Here is a 15157-nt window from a genome sequence, read left to right on the forward strand (position 1 = left end):
TCGAGGCTGCGGTGGCCGGGAGCGGTCACTGCACTCCAGTCTGGGTGACAGAGTGAGACTCCGACTCAAAACAAAAAACAAAACAAAACAAAAAAGAAACCTAAAGGAATATTCAACTGGCTCTTTTTGGTACAGGGAAGAGAATGTTTATTTAAATCTTGATGGCATCTGGGACAGCAGGGCTGTGTGTGTGTGTGTGTGTGTTGGGAGGGGCTTACCCAACCCAAAATAGATGCCAACAGTCTCCAGGGAGGCGAAGGTGAGCAGGCCGACCCCAAGGGACATGAACCAGTCTGGAAGGGAGAGAGTGGTCAGCCTGCAGGTCTGGATGCCCCTACCTGCTCCCTGAGACACTCCTCCCCATTCCCCAGGACCCACCCCCTCACCTGCATAATAGTGATAACACACCAGCAAGGCCCCGATAGCAAAGCACAGGAGAACGAAATGGAAAAACTCATCTGTAAGGGCAGAATGCAGAATTACCATTTGCTTTTCTTTCTCTTTTTTTTTTTAAAAGACAGGCCCTCGCTCCATTGCCCTGATTCCTGTTGGGGGCTCTGGCCCAGGGCGAGGCCTGTACTCTGTGTCTGTCTGGGGCAATGACCAAGGACCAGGCTTCAGGAAAGGCATGGGGGTGCTCCACCCCAAGATTGTGCTCTGAGAAGGACAGTGGACAGGGAAATCACTGTCCTGCTTTCAAGTGTGATGTCATGTCCTGAAGCAGCTTGGACATGGCCTCACTTTGGGAATCTCAGTTTGAGTCCAGCAAGTCTTGAATCATAGTCTGGGGTGATGAAACACTACCCTGTGTCAGCCACCTGGATGGAGGGCAAGAAGCTCAGCCCCAGGCCTCTTCTGAAGGCAGAGCTTTTGTAACAACTCAGGATGTTTCTAGAACAACTAGAAAAGACCATGGTCTTCCCTCCCACCCTCACCTTCCTCCCAGAACCCCCCACGGATGCCAGGCCTGGAGCAGAGGAGAGCCCTCTGCCTCTCACCACTCCTTCCCTAAAGTCTGGCCCCTTCTAACCTCTCGGCTCTCTCTGCCCTGCGCACCTCCAGATCCCCATTCTGGCCACAAGGCCCGAAGGCATTTATCATCCTAATGACTTCATGTATAGCAGAAAAAGCAGAGGACCAGGGTCCAAGCCCAGGCTGTACTGCTCACTAGCTATAAGGCCACTCTCCAACCATGGGCCTTAGTTTCCATATCTGCAAAATGACAACCATTGTCCCACCTTTTCAGTGTGATTCTGAGCTGAGGATTTTGCAAGCTGTAGGGTGCACAACAGGGCAGGCTGTGATTACTATGTTCTAGGCCACCGGCTGCATTTTACCCATTGAAATCTGGACCAGACAGGCAGACAGCACTGGAACACTACTTTCCTTACCATCTTTCTTTATATTCAGTCTTCTTAACTGAGAGGCCTCCACATCTCCTTAGTAACAAGAGAAAGATGACTGTTTAACTTGGATGCAGGACTGCAGGTGGGGTTTTCTCTTCCCTGCCTCCTGGGTGTCTCTTCTGGGCCCAAGGGCACAGCAGGGCTAGTCAGGCAAAACCATGAAGATGGGGGTGCTGTCCTTGGGACCCCAGCTGATGTCCTCTTCCCTCCATAGGCCTGAGCCTGCCTTCCATTCCATTTTCCTTGTGCTGGAGTACATTTCCTTGAACTTTCCTGAGTTATACTGACACTCTGGCTGGTGAAAGCCCACCCTCTCAGGCTGTCTGGGGTCCTGTCCCACCCCCTAGAATCCAAGCCACCTCCTGCTCCCCTGTTAGATCTTGTGTATTTACCACTTGCTGGGTCAGAGCCTCTTCTTCGGAGTCCTGGAAAAAATGAGAAACGCAATGTCAGTGCCCCAGCCAGCTTGGGGTCTTTAAGAAGCACCTCCATCCTCAGGGAGGCTATAGGTGACCTAAATAATGCCTCAGTGGATTTCTCCAGCCCCCGAGGGATCTTTCTATCTATGGATGGTTGCTTGTAATCCCCTCACCTCTTGCTGGACCCCTTTCTAACTCTAGGCCCTGCCTGCCAAGCTCAGACCAGAGCCTCTGGGCTCCACATGGACCTAGGTAGGGTTCCTGTCTCTCACAGCCAGGCACCCTAACAGGAGCTAGCTCTCTTGGGGGACAGGCGATGCTCAGATCTGGCTCAACACCAGCACCGATGATCCCCTCCCCTAACTGGACACTCACCTGGCTCCCCAGATGGCACCATCTCTCCAGGGGACTCTGCACAGAAGGAAAATTGGTGATCACATACCCATGATCGAGTGACGAGGGATGGGGGAGAAGTTGCCCTGCGAGCAAGGTGGTTCCTGCTCAGAGACTCCACCTGGTCTGGAGTGGGCCAGGTGGGGACTGGAGCAGGCTGGAAGGTTCTACCCCATCTAAAGTGGCAGCCTCCACCCACTGGCCATGGAAAGCTGCTGGAAGAATGCCCATCCAGTCTTCCAGGTCTTCCAATTTCTCATGGAAGCCAAGTTTTAGTGTAAACTTCCTGGTTAAAAAAAAGTTGGCAATTTTTTTTAAAACATGAGATTTGGAATACAATTCTTGTATTCCACGAATCAAACATGCCATCGTTTGTGAGATGTAGCATTATTTTATGTGCTACTATATAAGGAAACCCCCTGCCAATTATAATTGTAAGTTGCCAGTGATTTTCAGGTCCATCCTGAGGCCAGGCATGGTGGCTTATACCTGTCATTCCACAGAAGTGGGAGGATTGCTTGAGTCCAGGAGATCAAGAGCAGCCTAGGCAGCACAGCGAGACCTCGTCTTTATAAAAAAATATAAGCCAGGCATGGTAGCGTGAGCATGTAGCCCCAGCTACTCAGGAAGCTGACGCAGGAGGATTGCTTGAACATGAAGTTGGAAGCCGTGGAGAACCATGATTGTGCAATTTCACTCCAGCTTGGACAAGAGTGAGACCCTGACTCTAAATAAATAAATAAATTTTTAGAAATGTACATCTTGATTTCAGAAATGTTCAGTTGTGAAAAAATGTGTTATAGGATTGACGAAATACAATCATAATTTTTTTTTTTTTGAGTTGGAGTCTCACTCCTTGACCCAGACTGGAGTGCAGTGGCATGCTCATGGCCACCTCAGTGTCAACCTGCTGGGCTCCGGTGATCCTTCTGCTTCAGCCTTCCAAGTAGCCGGAACTACAGGCATGCACTACCACACCCGGCTAATTTTTATTGTAGAGACAAGGTCTCACCAAGTTTCCTGGGCTGGTCTCGAGCCCACGGACTCAGGCAGTTCACTCGCCTCAGCCTCCCAAAGTGCTGGGATTACAGGCTAAGCCACCGAACCCGGCCCATAATTTTTAAAACACTCTGGGCCAGATAAGACACATCTGTATACACCGGCCACCCATATGCAAGTGTGCTTGCCCAAGGCCATCCAGATGTAGGTGATGATACCCAGCTGTGTGGCTCCTAGACCCATCAGGCCCTGAGCACGAGGGAGCCATGATCTTCCACCTGATTGTTGAACCACTTGTCTGGGCTGCCAAGGCCAGCCTCCCCGTGAATCCGATTCTGGATGGCCTTCCCATCCTATGAACCAGGTGGTTCTTGGTATCTATTATAGTTCTCTGGTGACTTCTCTCTTGGTTTCTCTCATTCCTGCTCTCAAGCTGGTGGTACCCTGTGCCATCTCTCCCACTGTCAGGCCCAACTCCTGTACATTTCCTGTCCTTCAGGGCAGTCCCAGGACATAAGCACCCCAAGGGGCCGCTGAACACATGAGAGTAAACACTCAGCACACTGAAGTGTCCTTAGGGCTGATCATCTGCAAAATGATCAGAGTGACCAATAATAAAAGTGCAGACAATTTATCAAGAAGTACATGAAATGAGACTCAGACAATGTAATTTACTGAGTATCTCTGTTGTCTTGGGAAGGGGCGGTAATGCATTTAATAAGTAACTGTATCAGGCTGGGTGGTGGCTTAAGCCTGTAATCTCAGCACTTTGGGAGGCCAAGGAGAGAGGATTGCCTGAGCCTGCAGGTTCGAGTCCTGTAACATGGGCAACATGGTAAGACCTCATCTCTACAATAAATAAAAAAATTAGCCGAGCATGGTAGCATGCGCCTGTAGTTCCAGTTACTTGGAAGGCTGAGGCAGAAGGACACTGGGGTGGCCATAAGTATGCCACTGCACTCCAGCCTGGGTGACTGCAACTCAAAAAAAAAAAACTATATCTACAATTTGTACAGTGAATATCAATTACTTTGATGATGAGAAAAAATATTTCATTTTTATTTTTTTTTCAGTCAGGGTTTCACTCTGTCACCAAGACTAGAGTGTAGTGGCACAATCGCAGTTTAGCGCAGCCTCAGACTCCTGATGTCAAGTGATTCTCTTACCTCAGCCTCCTGAGTAGCCAGGACCATAGGTATGTGCCACCAAACCCACATAATTTTTGTGTTTTTTGTAGAGACAAGGTCTCACTATGTTGTCTAGGCTAGTCTTGAACTCCTAGGCTCAAGCAATACTTTCACTTCAGCCTCTGAAAGTGATGGGATTACAGATGTGAGCCACTGCATCTGGCCAGAGAAAAAATATTTTAAACACATGTAGACATAGCAGTTTATCTTATTTTACACCTGGTGGAAACTTTAAAACTTCATAAGTGGCTGGGCTCGGTGGCTCAGCCTGTAATCCCACCACTTTGCGGGGGCAGAGGTGAGTAGATTGCCTGAGCCCGCAGGTTCAGGACCCACCTGGGTAACTTGGTGAGACCTCATCTCTACAATAAATCAAAAATTAGCAGGGCGTGGTAGCGCATGCCTGTAGTTCCGACTACTTGGAAGGCTGAGGCGGAAGGATCGCCGGAGCCCAGCAGGTCGATGCTGGGGTGGCCATGAGTGTGCTACTGCACTCCAACCTGGACGACGGAGTGAGGCTCCAACTCAAAAAAAAAAAATTCGTAAGTAATTAAATTAAAAAAAAAAAGCAAGTAATACTTGTTTTTGTTTTTAGAAAAAAGACTGGGCGCAGTGGCTCATGCCTGTAATCCCTGCACTTTGGGAGACTGAGGTGAGCCCATGGGTTCGAGACCAGCCTGGGCAACTTGGTAAGACCTCACTTCTACAGTAAATCAAAAAATTAGCCAGGCGTGGTGGCGCGTGCCTGTAGTTCCAACTACTCAGAAGGCTGAGGTGGAAGGATCGCTTGAGCCAAGCATGTCAAGGCTGTGGTGGCTGTAAGCAGCATGCCACTGCACTCCAGACTGGGCAACAGAGTGAGAATCCAACTCCAAAAAAAAAAGAAAAAAACATTCAGATAAGCCAATAGAACAGAGTAAGGATAATAAACAGACCCATAATGCTACCATCTAGAGACCGCCACTCGTCATATTTTGATACATAACAAAGTCTTTTTTTTTTGGTTGGAGTCGCACAGGCTGGAGTGTAGTGGCACATTCATGGCCACCGCAGACCCAACCAGCAGGGCTCAGGCAATCCTTCCACCTCAGCCTTCCAAATAGCTGGAACCACAGGCATGTACCACCATGCCTGGCTAATCTTTTAATTTACTGTAGAGACGAGGTCTCACCATGTTGCCTGGGCTGATCTCGAACCTGTGGACTCAGGCAGTCCTCTTGCATCTGCCTCCCAAAGTGCTGGGATTACAGACATGAGCCACTGCTCCCAGTCTAAACAGACTTTCTTATCTGTGCATTTCTCAGGCTGTTTGGCAGACTTGTTCATTGCTACAAATTCTCCCATTTCATCCTAGTGATGCCAACCAAAAACGCCATATTGTTCATATCTCACTATAGTAATCAAGGTGCTTGGAAATAATTTTTCTATAATATAGGTATTGTAGAGATCAGAGTCTTAATTTTTCCTTGCATGTTTAAACAGCCCAGTATTCCAAGATGGGGGTACTGATCATGTCTCATTACACTGGTTGGGAAGCTGAGGCCCAGAAAGGTTGGGTGACTCATCAAGGTCATCCCACAAGTCAAGGTTATAGCTCAGAAGAGACTGCAGGATTTCCCAGGGGAAGTCTTATCATAGTAGAAAATACCCCCCATCCCTATCTGCCAATTTTCTAACCACTCAGTCTGCCAAATCTGTTATACTTGCCTGGGACTTTTCAGCTCATGAAATACCCTCCTGACCTTGCTTCTAGCCAACAAAGCCCTAAGCCCTCATGTCTGTAGTCTAATTCTGTGTTCTCCAAAACCAGTGGGCAACCATTTACCTCCGTAGAGTTGAAGTTCATCCCTCGAAGTGTCAGGCCTCTCATGCCCAGCACCTGGGTGGAAACAAACCCCTTCAGCCAGCACTCCCCAGACAGTGACCCAAGGTGGCTTCTGTTGGCCTAGGGGTTTGAAGCCTTAGAAAGTAAAACAGTCCTTATGTTGAAGGAAAGGTGGGGGGGCCTTCAAAGGCAAGACAACCCTACTAGTGCTTTTCCTTTACACTGTCTGACTACCCCCACCACTCCCAGATATTCCGCTTACTGAGAAAGAACTTGGATCTGAGAGGACCTAGGTCTTGCTCAAGGTTAATGAGAATAATTACCATATATTGTGTACATACTATGTGACCATGCACTAAGTAATTTATATTAAATATTTCATTTGCTCCTTATGGAAATCCTGTGCAGAAGGTATTAGTTCCAAACCCCATCCATTATACAGATAATATCGGAAACTGAGGCTCAAAAAGTTCAATCAGGCTGGGCTCGGTGGCTCACACCTATAATCCCAGCTCTTTGAGAGGCCTAAGTGAGAGAATTGCTTGAGCCAGGGGATTGAAGACCAGCCTGGGCAATTTGATGAGACCTCATCTCTGCAACAGAGCAAAAATTATTCGAGTGTAGTAGTGCGTGCCTGTAATTCCAGCTACTTGTAAGGCTGAGGTGGAAAAATCACCTGCACCCAGAAGGTTGAGGCTGTGGTGGTCGTGAGTGTGCCACGACCTGGGCAACAGAGTGAGACACGAAATTAAAAAAAAAGTTCATTCCTTCTCCCAATGTCGCATAGCAAGTAAGGAGCAAGATCTGTTGCCAAAGCCTGCATTCCTAATCATTTTTATGTCCAGAAACAGAACCCAGAGTTCAACTCCAGCTTCATGGGCAGCATTTATTACAGCAGTTCTGTACTAAACATTTAATCTAGGCTCCTTCTTCGATGTTCTTTCCTTCCCAGAAGTTGTTTATTTTTTTGTGCAAAAATAAAACATGCCCATTGTAAATTATTTCTAATAGAGGACAACTTACAAAATAAAAACCACTCATAATTCCATTATCCAGAGATAACCACTATATTTCATGTAACAGACATCTACAAACAAAACCCAGCAATAACCACTATTAACATTCTGACTATTTTTCTTCCAGTCTTGCTTATAACTATATATGAGTGAATTTTTTTTCAAAGTTTATGAGAGATTGAATAAATTAAATGATTTGGCATCTTTTTATTTTACATCACAGACAGAAGTGAACTGTAGCCAGAGCAAGGTATAGCATTCTTTATCTATTTTACTGTTGCTAGGTTAATTCTTATTTTTATCCTACCATAAGCAATGCTCTGAGGACATCTTCACACAGACTCCATCCCACTGAGAAACAACATTGAGACCAGTGGGCAAAAGAAAAATGGCAAGGCCTATTGCCTACCAGGTGAACCATCCCTGTGGGGGTGGGGGTGTCCAGCCCCCCGGCTCCGGCCATGCTTTCTGGTTGCTCTGGGTTGCTGGTCCTCATCACTGCTCTCTGCAGGAAACAAACATAAGCTGTAGAAGAATCTCAGCCTGGAACAAGCCAGGAGTATGTTCATTCTGGTGGTGATTCTCGGAATTGAATTTATGTGAGGAGTATAGTTTGGGGGGAGGAGCTCTGCTTTGGGGATGATAGGGTAAGAGACCAGCCATGAACTTTCCGTGTGACCTTAGGCAAATCACTTAATTTTTCTTTTGTGTTCATGTCTACTTAATATTTCTGATGCTGCCTTGCCTACCTCATAAGGCTTTTGTGAAGGTAAGACAAGGTCCCATGAGGTATCATATATCATATTTCTAAGATGGTTTCCATTCCCCCCCCCAGTGCAAGGGCTGTGTCATCTCTGTCTCCCCATTCATCACGCTGAGTTTGGGTGTTTGCTGTGTCTCCCACATACCTGGAAGACCCCTCCTATTTGTCTCTCCTATTGTGAAGGTTAAGCTGATGTCACAACTCCTGTAGGAAGCCTTTCCAACTACCACCACTCATGCTGGTCTTGCTGTTCGCCCTCTGGGGATTTCTTTTTTTTTGAGTCAGAATCTCACTCGGCCGCCCAGACTGGAGTGCAGTGGCACGCTCACGACCACCACAGCCTCAACCTGCTGGGCTTTGGTTATCCTTCCACCTCAGCCTTCCAAGTAACTGGACCCACAGGCATGTGCCACCATGCCCAACTAATTTTTTATTTATTGCAGAGATGAGGTCTCGCCATGTTGCCCAGGCTGATTTTGAATTCCTGGGCTCAGGCAGTCCTCTCGCCTTGACCTCCCAGAGTGCTGGGATTACAGTTAGCCACCGTGCCTGGCACCCTTCTGAGGTTTCTATAGCATCATCTGTCTCTGCTTGACTCAGCAGACATGAGGACCAGTGGTGCTGTGATGCTTGTCTCTCCGATCATCTCATCTCCTGAAGGACATAGCTTGGGTTCTCTACCTCCCAGGGTGTTCTGCCTGAAGCAGGAGCTTGATGAAGACTCGAAGAATGATTGAGTCATTTGTGGTCTTGGGCCAGTCAGCATTTCAAGAATTCAAGTTTAGGAGTTTCTGGCTCCAGGCTCAGCCGACTCCCTTATCCTCAGGACTACCAAGATGGCCTCAGCAGTGCTAGGTGTGCTTGAGGACCTCCTGATCAATCATGGGTAAATTAAGAAATTCCAGGAAACCAAGTTAGCTGTGTTTAAAAATCAGTGCATATGTTATTTCTACTGGATACAGAGGAGGAAGCTCAGGAAGCACTTTTTTTTTTTTTTAATTTAAAGACAGTGTCTTGCTTTTCTGCTCAGGCTTTTAGACTCCTGGGCTCAAGCTATCCTTCCGCCTTTGACTTTTAAAGTGTTGGGATTACAGGCATGAGCCACCGTGTTCAGCTTGGAAGCACATCAAAACAATGGTATTTATCTCAGGAGAGAGAATTTTGGTACTTCTAAACTGTTGGGGTTTTTAAAAAGTTTTCAGCTATCTTTTGTGGAGACAAGGTCTCACTGTGCTACTCAGGCTGATCTCAAACTCCTAGGCTCAAGTGGTCCTCCTGCCGTGACCTCCCAAAGTGCTGGGATTACAGGCATGAGCCACTGTGCCTGGCCCTTGGGTAACTTCTGTTTTATTCTCTTCTATATTTTACAAATATTCATCGATGCAAAAAAAGAGACTTTTTATTGCTATAAAGATGCAAAATACACAATACAGCAAATAAAGCAAAAGTTAGTACAAATTTTATCACGAAGGGACATCTATCATGTGAATGAACAGTATTTTAACTTTCTCTTATGATATATTCATAATTTTTTTTTTTTTATTTTTTGAGTTGGAGTCTCACTCTGTCGCCCAGACTGGAGTGCAGTGGCCGCTCCCAGCCACTGCAGCCTCGACCTGCTGGGCTCCGGCGATTCTTCCACCTCAGCCTTCCGAGTAGCTGGAACTACAGGCGCGCACTACCACACCCGGCTAATTTTTTATTTATTGTAGAGATGAGCTCTCGTCAAGTTGCCCAGGTAGGTCTCAAACCTGCGGGCTCAGGCAGTCTACTCACCTCAGCCTCCCAAAGCGCAGGATTACAGGCTGAGCCACCGAGCCCGGCTGTAATATTTATTTTTATAAAAGGCATTCGAGATTCCATGCTATTTATTTTTTAGGAATGTATGCTATTAAAATGAAGACAATTTATATATATATTCTCTAATTCAATTGTTTAAAAAATTTCTCAACCTGCAGAACTGTGAGCTAAATCAACCTCTTTTCTTTATAAATCAAAACAAAATTAATCGTGGCAGAAAGACTCCCTGTACTTTGTTATTGTCCCCAGGAGCCATTGCAAAGTCTGGCATATAGTTCGTGCTCAGTAAATATTTATTGAATAAATGTAGGAGAATACACTAATGCATTTTTGGTAGTTATCTCTGGATGATGGAACAAAGGGTGATTTTTTTCTTCTATTTCCCTATATGCTTGTATAATTTTTTACAGTGTGCCTGTTTGTCACCATTTACAACTGAAAACAAAACTTCATCTAAAAGTAACAGGATTAACTGGGCTCGGTGGCTCAGCCTGTAATCCCGCTTTGGGAGGCCGAGGTGAGTGGATTGCCTGAGCCCGCGGGTTCGAGACCCACCTGGGCAACTTGGCGAGACCTCATCTCTACGATAAATCAAAAACTAGCTGGGCTTGGTAGCGCGCGCCTGTAGTTCCAGCTACTTGGAAGCCTGAGACAGAAGGATTGCCAGAGCCCAGCAGGTCGAGGCTGCAGTGACCAGGAGCAGCCACTGCACTCCAGTCTGGGTGACAGAGTGAGACTCCAACTCAAAAAAATAATAATAATAATAATAACAACAGGATTAAAACAGTCATATGGGGAGAGATATGCTGGATAGCCAACTATGAGTTCCCAGTCCTGAGTTTGAGGAAGGCAGGGGCTACAGTGAGGCCCTGGCTTGGGGCCTTTAGGGTTAAGGACCACCCACCCTCTGAACCTGAAGAATGGACAGGTTCTGCGTTCTGGCAGCAGGCCAGTCACAGCAGGATCAAGGGCCAGGATCCTGAATGCCAGTCTGTCACCAAGCTTCAGGACCATGTGTAAATTCTCCTGTTGTTTTTCTTAGTGTGCTATTTACAGCCAATCCTATGTGTGCCATGGAGACTCCAGAGAAGGGGCTCTGGCCTCTAGTCGGGGAGAGCAGCTCCCCTTGAGGGACACCTAAAACCAGAGGACAGAGCATTTCTTCCTGCCCAGAGAAGGGAAACAAAGGGACAGACATCAGTCCCCCTGCACCTGGGTATTTTTTATTTTATCATAGAGACAAGGTCTTGCCAAGTTGCCTGGGCTGGTCTCGAATCGATGGGCTCAGGCAATCCACTCACCTTGGCCTCCCAAAGTGCTGGGATTACAGGCTGGCTGGAAATCTTTCAAATGAAATATTAAGCCCACTCCCACGATACAAAACAGATTATAGTGCAGGAGCTTTGGTTGAGGAGGGTTAGTTTCCCCCATCCTAGAAAGGCCTTGGAGGAACCCCAAGTTGGTTATTGGGCTCTCTTATAGCAAGTCAGTTAGCCTCTCTATGCCTCAGTATCCTCACCTGTAAAAAGGGAATAATAGTACCTTCCTCATTGAGTTGATGTGAGAATTGAGTTATTACATACAAGCACTTGGAATAGTACCCAGCACATAGTAAGCACTCAGTACATGCTGCTCCTGCTATAAATTCAGCCTTATATTTCAAATTGAAAGAATACAAATGAGGCTGGGTCTGGTGGCTCATGTCTGTAGTCCCAGCACTCTAGGAGACTGAGGCAGGAGAATCACTTGTGCCCAGGTGTTTAAGACCAGCCTGGGCAACATAGCAAGACCTCATCTCTATAAAAAATAGATAAAATTGGCTAAGCGTGGTGGCATGCACCTGTAGTCCCACCTGCTCGGGAGGCTGAGGTAGAAGGATCACCTGAGCCCAGGAGGTAGAGACTATGGAGAGCTGTCATGCCGCTGTGCTCCAGGCCTGGCAACAGAGTGAGACAAGGAAGGGAGGAGAGAGAAAGAACATCCTACTGTTTCTTGGAGAATAAAGGGGTAACTTGTCATCAAGATCCTGTTGAAGATATTCCTCTAAACCCACTAAAGTACTTGTGGGAAGTCAATGCTTAGGACATGATTTGTACACAAAATTCAAAAGGTAAAATGTTTTGCCAAGGACGTTCATGAACATGATAAACCTGAGAGGGGAAAGTCTTCACATAATAGTTATTTCTTTTTTTTTTTTTTTTTTTTTTTGAGTTAGAGTCTCACTTGGTCACCCAGACTGGAGTTCAGTGGCCACTCCCGGCCACTGCAGCCTCGCCTGCTGGGCTCCGGCGATCCTTCCGCCTCAGCCTTCCGAGTAGCTGGAACTACAGACGCACGCTACCACGCCTGCCTAATTTTTTGATTTATGGTAGCGATGAGGTCTCGGCAAGTTGCCCAGGCGGGTCTCAAACCCGCGGGCTCAGGCTATCCACTCACCTCGGCCTCCCAAAGGTGCAGGATTACAGGCTGAGCCACTGAGCCCGGCTCACATAGTAGTTATTTCAAGGGGTTTAACTGTGTGCTAGGTGCTAAGACTTTACCTGTATCATGAATTCCATCCTCGCAAGAATCCTTCACGGTATCAACTATTGCTACCATCTCCGTCTTACAGATAAGGACAATGAAGCATACAGGGTTTGAGCAGTTTACCCGAGGACACATAGCTAATTAGTGGCAGAGACAGGATTTGAACCTGTAACACATGCTTTGACTATGACACTAGCATGCCCCTATTAAACCTAAATGTTACTCTACATGAGATACAACCAATTGAGGGTTTGTTTGGCAAGCGTTAAAAATAGCCGCAAAGGCCAGGTGCAGTGGCTCACTTTGGAAGGCTGGGGTGGAAGGATTGCCTGAGTCCAGGGGGTCAAGACTAGCCTGAGCAGCTTGGTGAGACCTTGTCTCTACAATAAATGAAAAATTAGCTGAGTGTGGTGGCACACTCCTGTGGTTCCAGCTACTTGGAAGGCTGAGGCAGAAGGATCACCTGAGCCCAGCAGGTCAAGGCTACAGGGCTGTGAGCGTGCCACTGCAGCCTCAGCAACAGAAAGAGATTCCTACTAAAAAAATTTAAAAAATAAAAAAAAAGGCTGCAAAGGTATTACAGAATAATGGAGAAATATGCATTAGAATAAGATAGCACAAAATTGTAAATGGAGAACAAAAATGCCTATATGATCAATTATAGCTGTGTACATGCAAGTATGAGTATAGGTAGACATGCTCTAGAAGGAATGTGGAGGCCTATATGATCAATTATAGCTGTGTACATGCAAGTATGAGTATAGATAGACATGCTCTAGAAGGAATGTGGAGGCCAGGCTCAGTGGCTAAGCCTGTAATCCCAGCACTTTGGGAGGTGGTTTTGATAATGGCCTGGGCAACTTGGCGAGACCTCATCTCTACAATAAATCAAAAAATTAGCCAGGCGTGGTAGCGTGTGCCTTTGGTTCCAGCTACTTGGAAGGCTGAGGCAGAAGGCTCGCCGGAGCCCAGCAGGTCAACGCTGGGGTGGCCGTGAGCATGCCACTGCACTCCAGCCTGGGCGACAGAGTGAGACTCCAAATCAAAAAAAGAGAAAGGAATGTGGAAAAACAGCATTGAAGAATCAAGTGTTTCAATTACTTGAAGTATGGGGTTGGTTTTTCCATGTAAATGTTTTTCTTGAATAATATTGTAAAATATGTGTTTGTGTGTATTTAAATCTTTGCTGTACCTGAGGAAGAGGAGGATGATGAGGAAGAAGAAGAGGAGGAGGAAGATTTTTCTCTCTCATACTGTTCTTGGGAAAAGAATCCAGCCTTCCCATGTTGCTTGTGGGAATCTGTTTCTCCCTCTGCAAGGCACACATAGGCAAAGATAAGCACTTCTCACCTTCCAACCCCAGGGGTCACCAAAGCCTCTCCCAGGGTTCTACTTGAACTTGGAGAGCCAGGAAGGATTGGATTATCTTTCCAAACAACAGATGGTGCAGGAGACCAAGGCTCTCAGAGACCCCAGGGACTCTAGGAAGGCCCAAGGCAGAAAATTCTCTGCGTATGGACCCCTGAAGCGAAAAGGGGCTTCTCAGCTTTCTGTCCTGCCCAGAGACAATTCGACCCCACAGAGCAGTTGCCTACTTAGGATCCTCTGTCAATGACAGGGAAGATGGTGTCTGATCAAGCCCTGAACTTTCCCATCCCCCATTCTGGGGCCACACAGGACCCTTCCCACCTTCTGGGGACTCTCCCAAGTGCCAGCCCAAGTCCCCAGAGACTTCTTGTGATTTGGCAAGCAACCCAGGGTCTCCACAGCTAGGAAGTACAGGAGGGCAGCCTGAAGCAAGCACACTTGTGTGTGTGTGTAAAGTCACAGCTTCCCTGTTTCGACTGTGATTTGAGCCACTGTGCCACACGAACCAAGCAGGGTCCTCTGTCCCATCCACGTTTGGACTCCACCTCCCACGTGGCTTTGCCCGGGCCAGAGAAGGCAAATATACCGTCTAGATCTTCTGTTTCTCTGTGGATTCGACTGCTGTCTTGAGACTGGGAGAAGGGTCCTGAAGTTTCCATGGCTTTCCCTGGAGGAATAATGATCACCTTAGTTAATGTCTTAATATATACAAAGAGCTTGGGAAATAAATAGGAAAAAGACAAACAGTTAATAAAACAATTGTGCTGTTAGAAAGCAGGCCAGGGGTAGTGGAGGGAGGGACTGGGGGAGTAGGGAACAGGGGTGGTATGTGTTGGTTGGGCAACTAGGAACCTGCTTCACAAGGAAGTGAGTTTGTGTTTTGGGATTTTCTTTTTAATATTATGAGTCAGGGTCTCACTGTTTCACCCAGGTTGGAGTGCAGTGGAATGATCATAGCTACTACAGCCTTGACTTGCTGGGCTCAGGAGATCCTTCTGCCTCAGTTTCCCCAGTAGCTGGGACTACAGGTGTGCCACCACACCCAGCTAACTTTTTGATTTTAAGTAGGAGATGGGGTCTTGCTATGTTGCCCAGGCTGGGGAAGTAGGTTTTGACCCGTGCCTGGAAGGTCAGGTGCAGTTTTGACAGAAATGCAGATTTAAACTTGGCAAACCAACTTGAATCATACACACAAGGCCAACACCCAGGGAATGGCTGAGCAAAAAGGCAGAGGAACCCGGGACCCACAAGGCCTCATGCTCAGTGCTGCTTGCCCACCTCTGGACTGCTGCATACACAGGAAGTAGGCTTTTCTCCTCCTGGCGGCTCTATGTTTTGAGTCCCTTCATAGCAGCAGTTTAGCCAAGGGGTGCAGGATTCATTCTGATTTCTGCCCTATTTCTTCACTGCTCAGCTTTGAGATTAAGAACTCAAACATGACAAGAGGTAGATCTG

At 47.0% G+C, this 15157-nt stretch overlaps 1 protein-coding gene across 1 annotated transcript in view; it reads right to left on the reverse strand.

The window, feature by feature from the left end:
• TMEM40 (transmembrane protein 40) overlaps window positions 1-14373 on the reverse strand; it is a 15815-nt gene extending 1442 nt beyond the window's left edge. The window contains exons 1-10 of the mRNA XM_008069596.2: window positions 14289-14373; window positions 13527-13646; window positions 8962-8979; window positions 7655-7750; window positions 6230-6283; window positions 2201-2236; window positions 1799-1831; window positions 1392-1439; window positions 387-458; window positions 219-293 (exon numbers count right to left, since the gene is read on the reverse strand). Coding sequence (XP_008067787.1) covers window positions 219-293; window positions 387-458; window positions 1392-1439; window positions 1799-1831; window positions 2201-2236; window positions 6230-6283; window positions 7655-7750; window positions 8962-8979; window positions 13527-13646; window positions 14289-14361 — 625 coding nt within the window. The 5' untranslated portion in view covers window positions 14362-14373. The remainder of the gene's footprint in view (window positions 1-218; window positions 294-386; window positions 459-1391; window positions 1440-1798; window positions 1832-2200; window positions 2237-6229; window positions 6284-7654; window positions 7751-8961; window positions 8980-13526; window positions 13647-14288) is intronic.
• Between the last annotated feature and the right edge of the window lie 784 nt (window positions 14374-15157).

Source organism: Carlito syrichta, unplaced genomic scaffold (genome assembly GCF_000164805.1).
Source record: "Carlito syrichta isolate Samal-C Ts95f unplaced genomic scaffold, Tarsius_syrichta-2.0.1 Scaffold312136, whole genome shotgun sequence".
NCBI classification, from domain to species: Eukaryota; Metazoa; Chordata; class Mammalia; order Primates; family Tarsiidae; genus Carlito; species Carlito syrichta.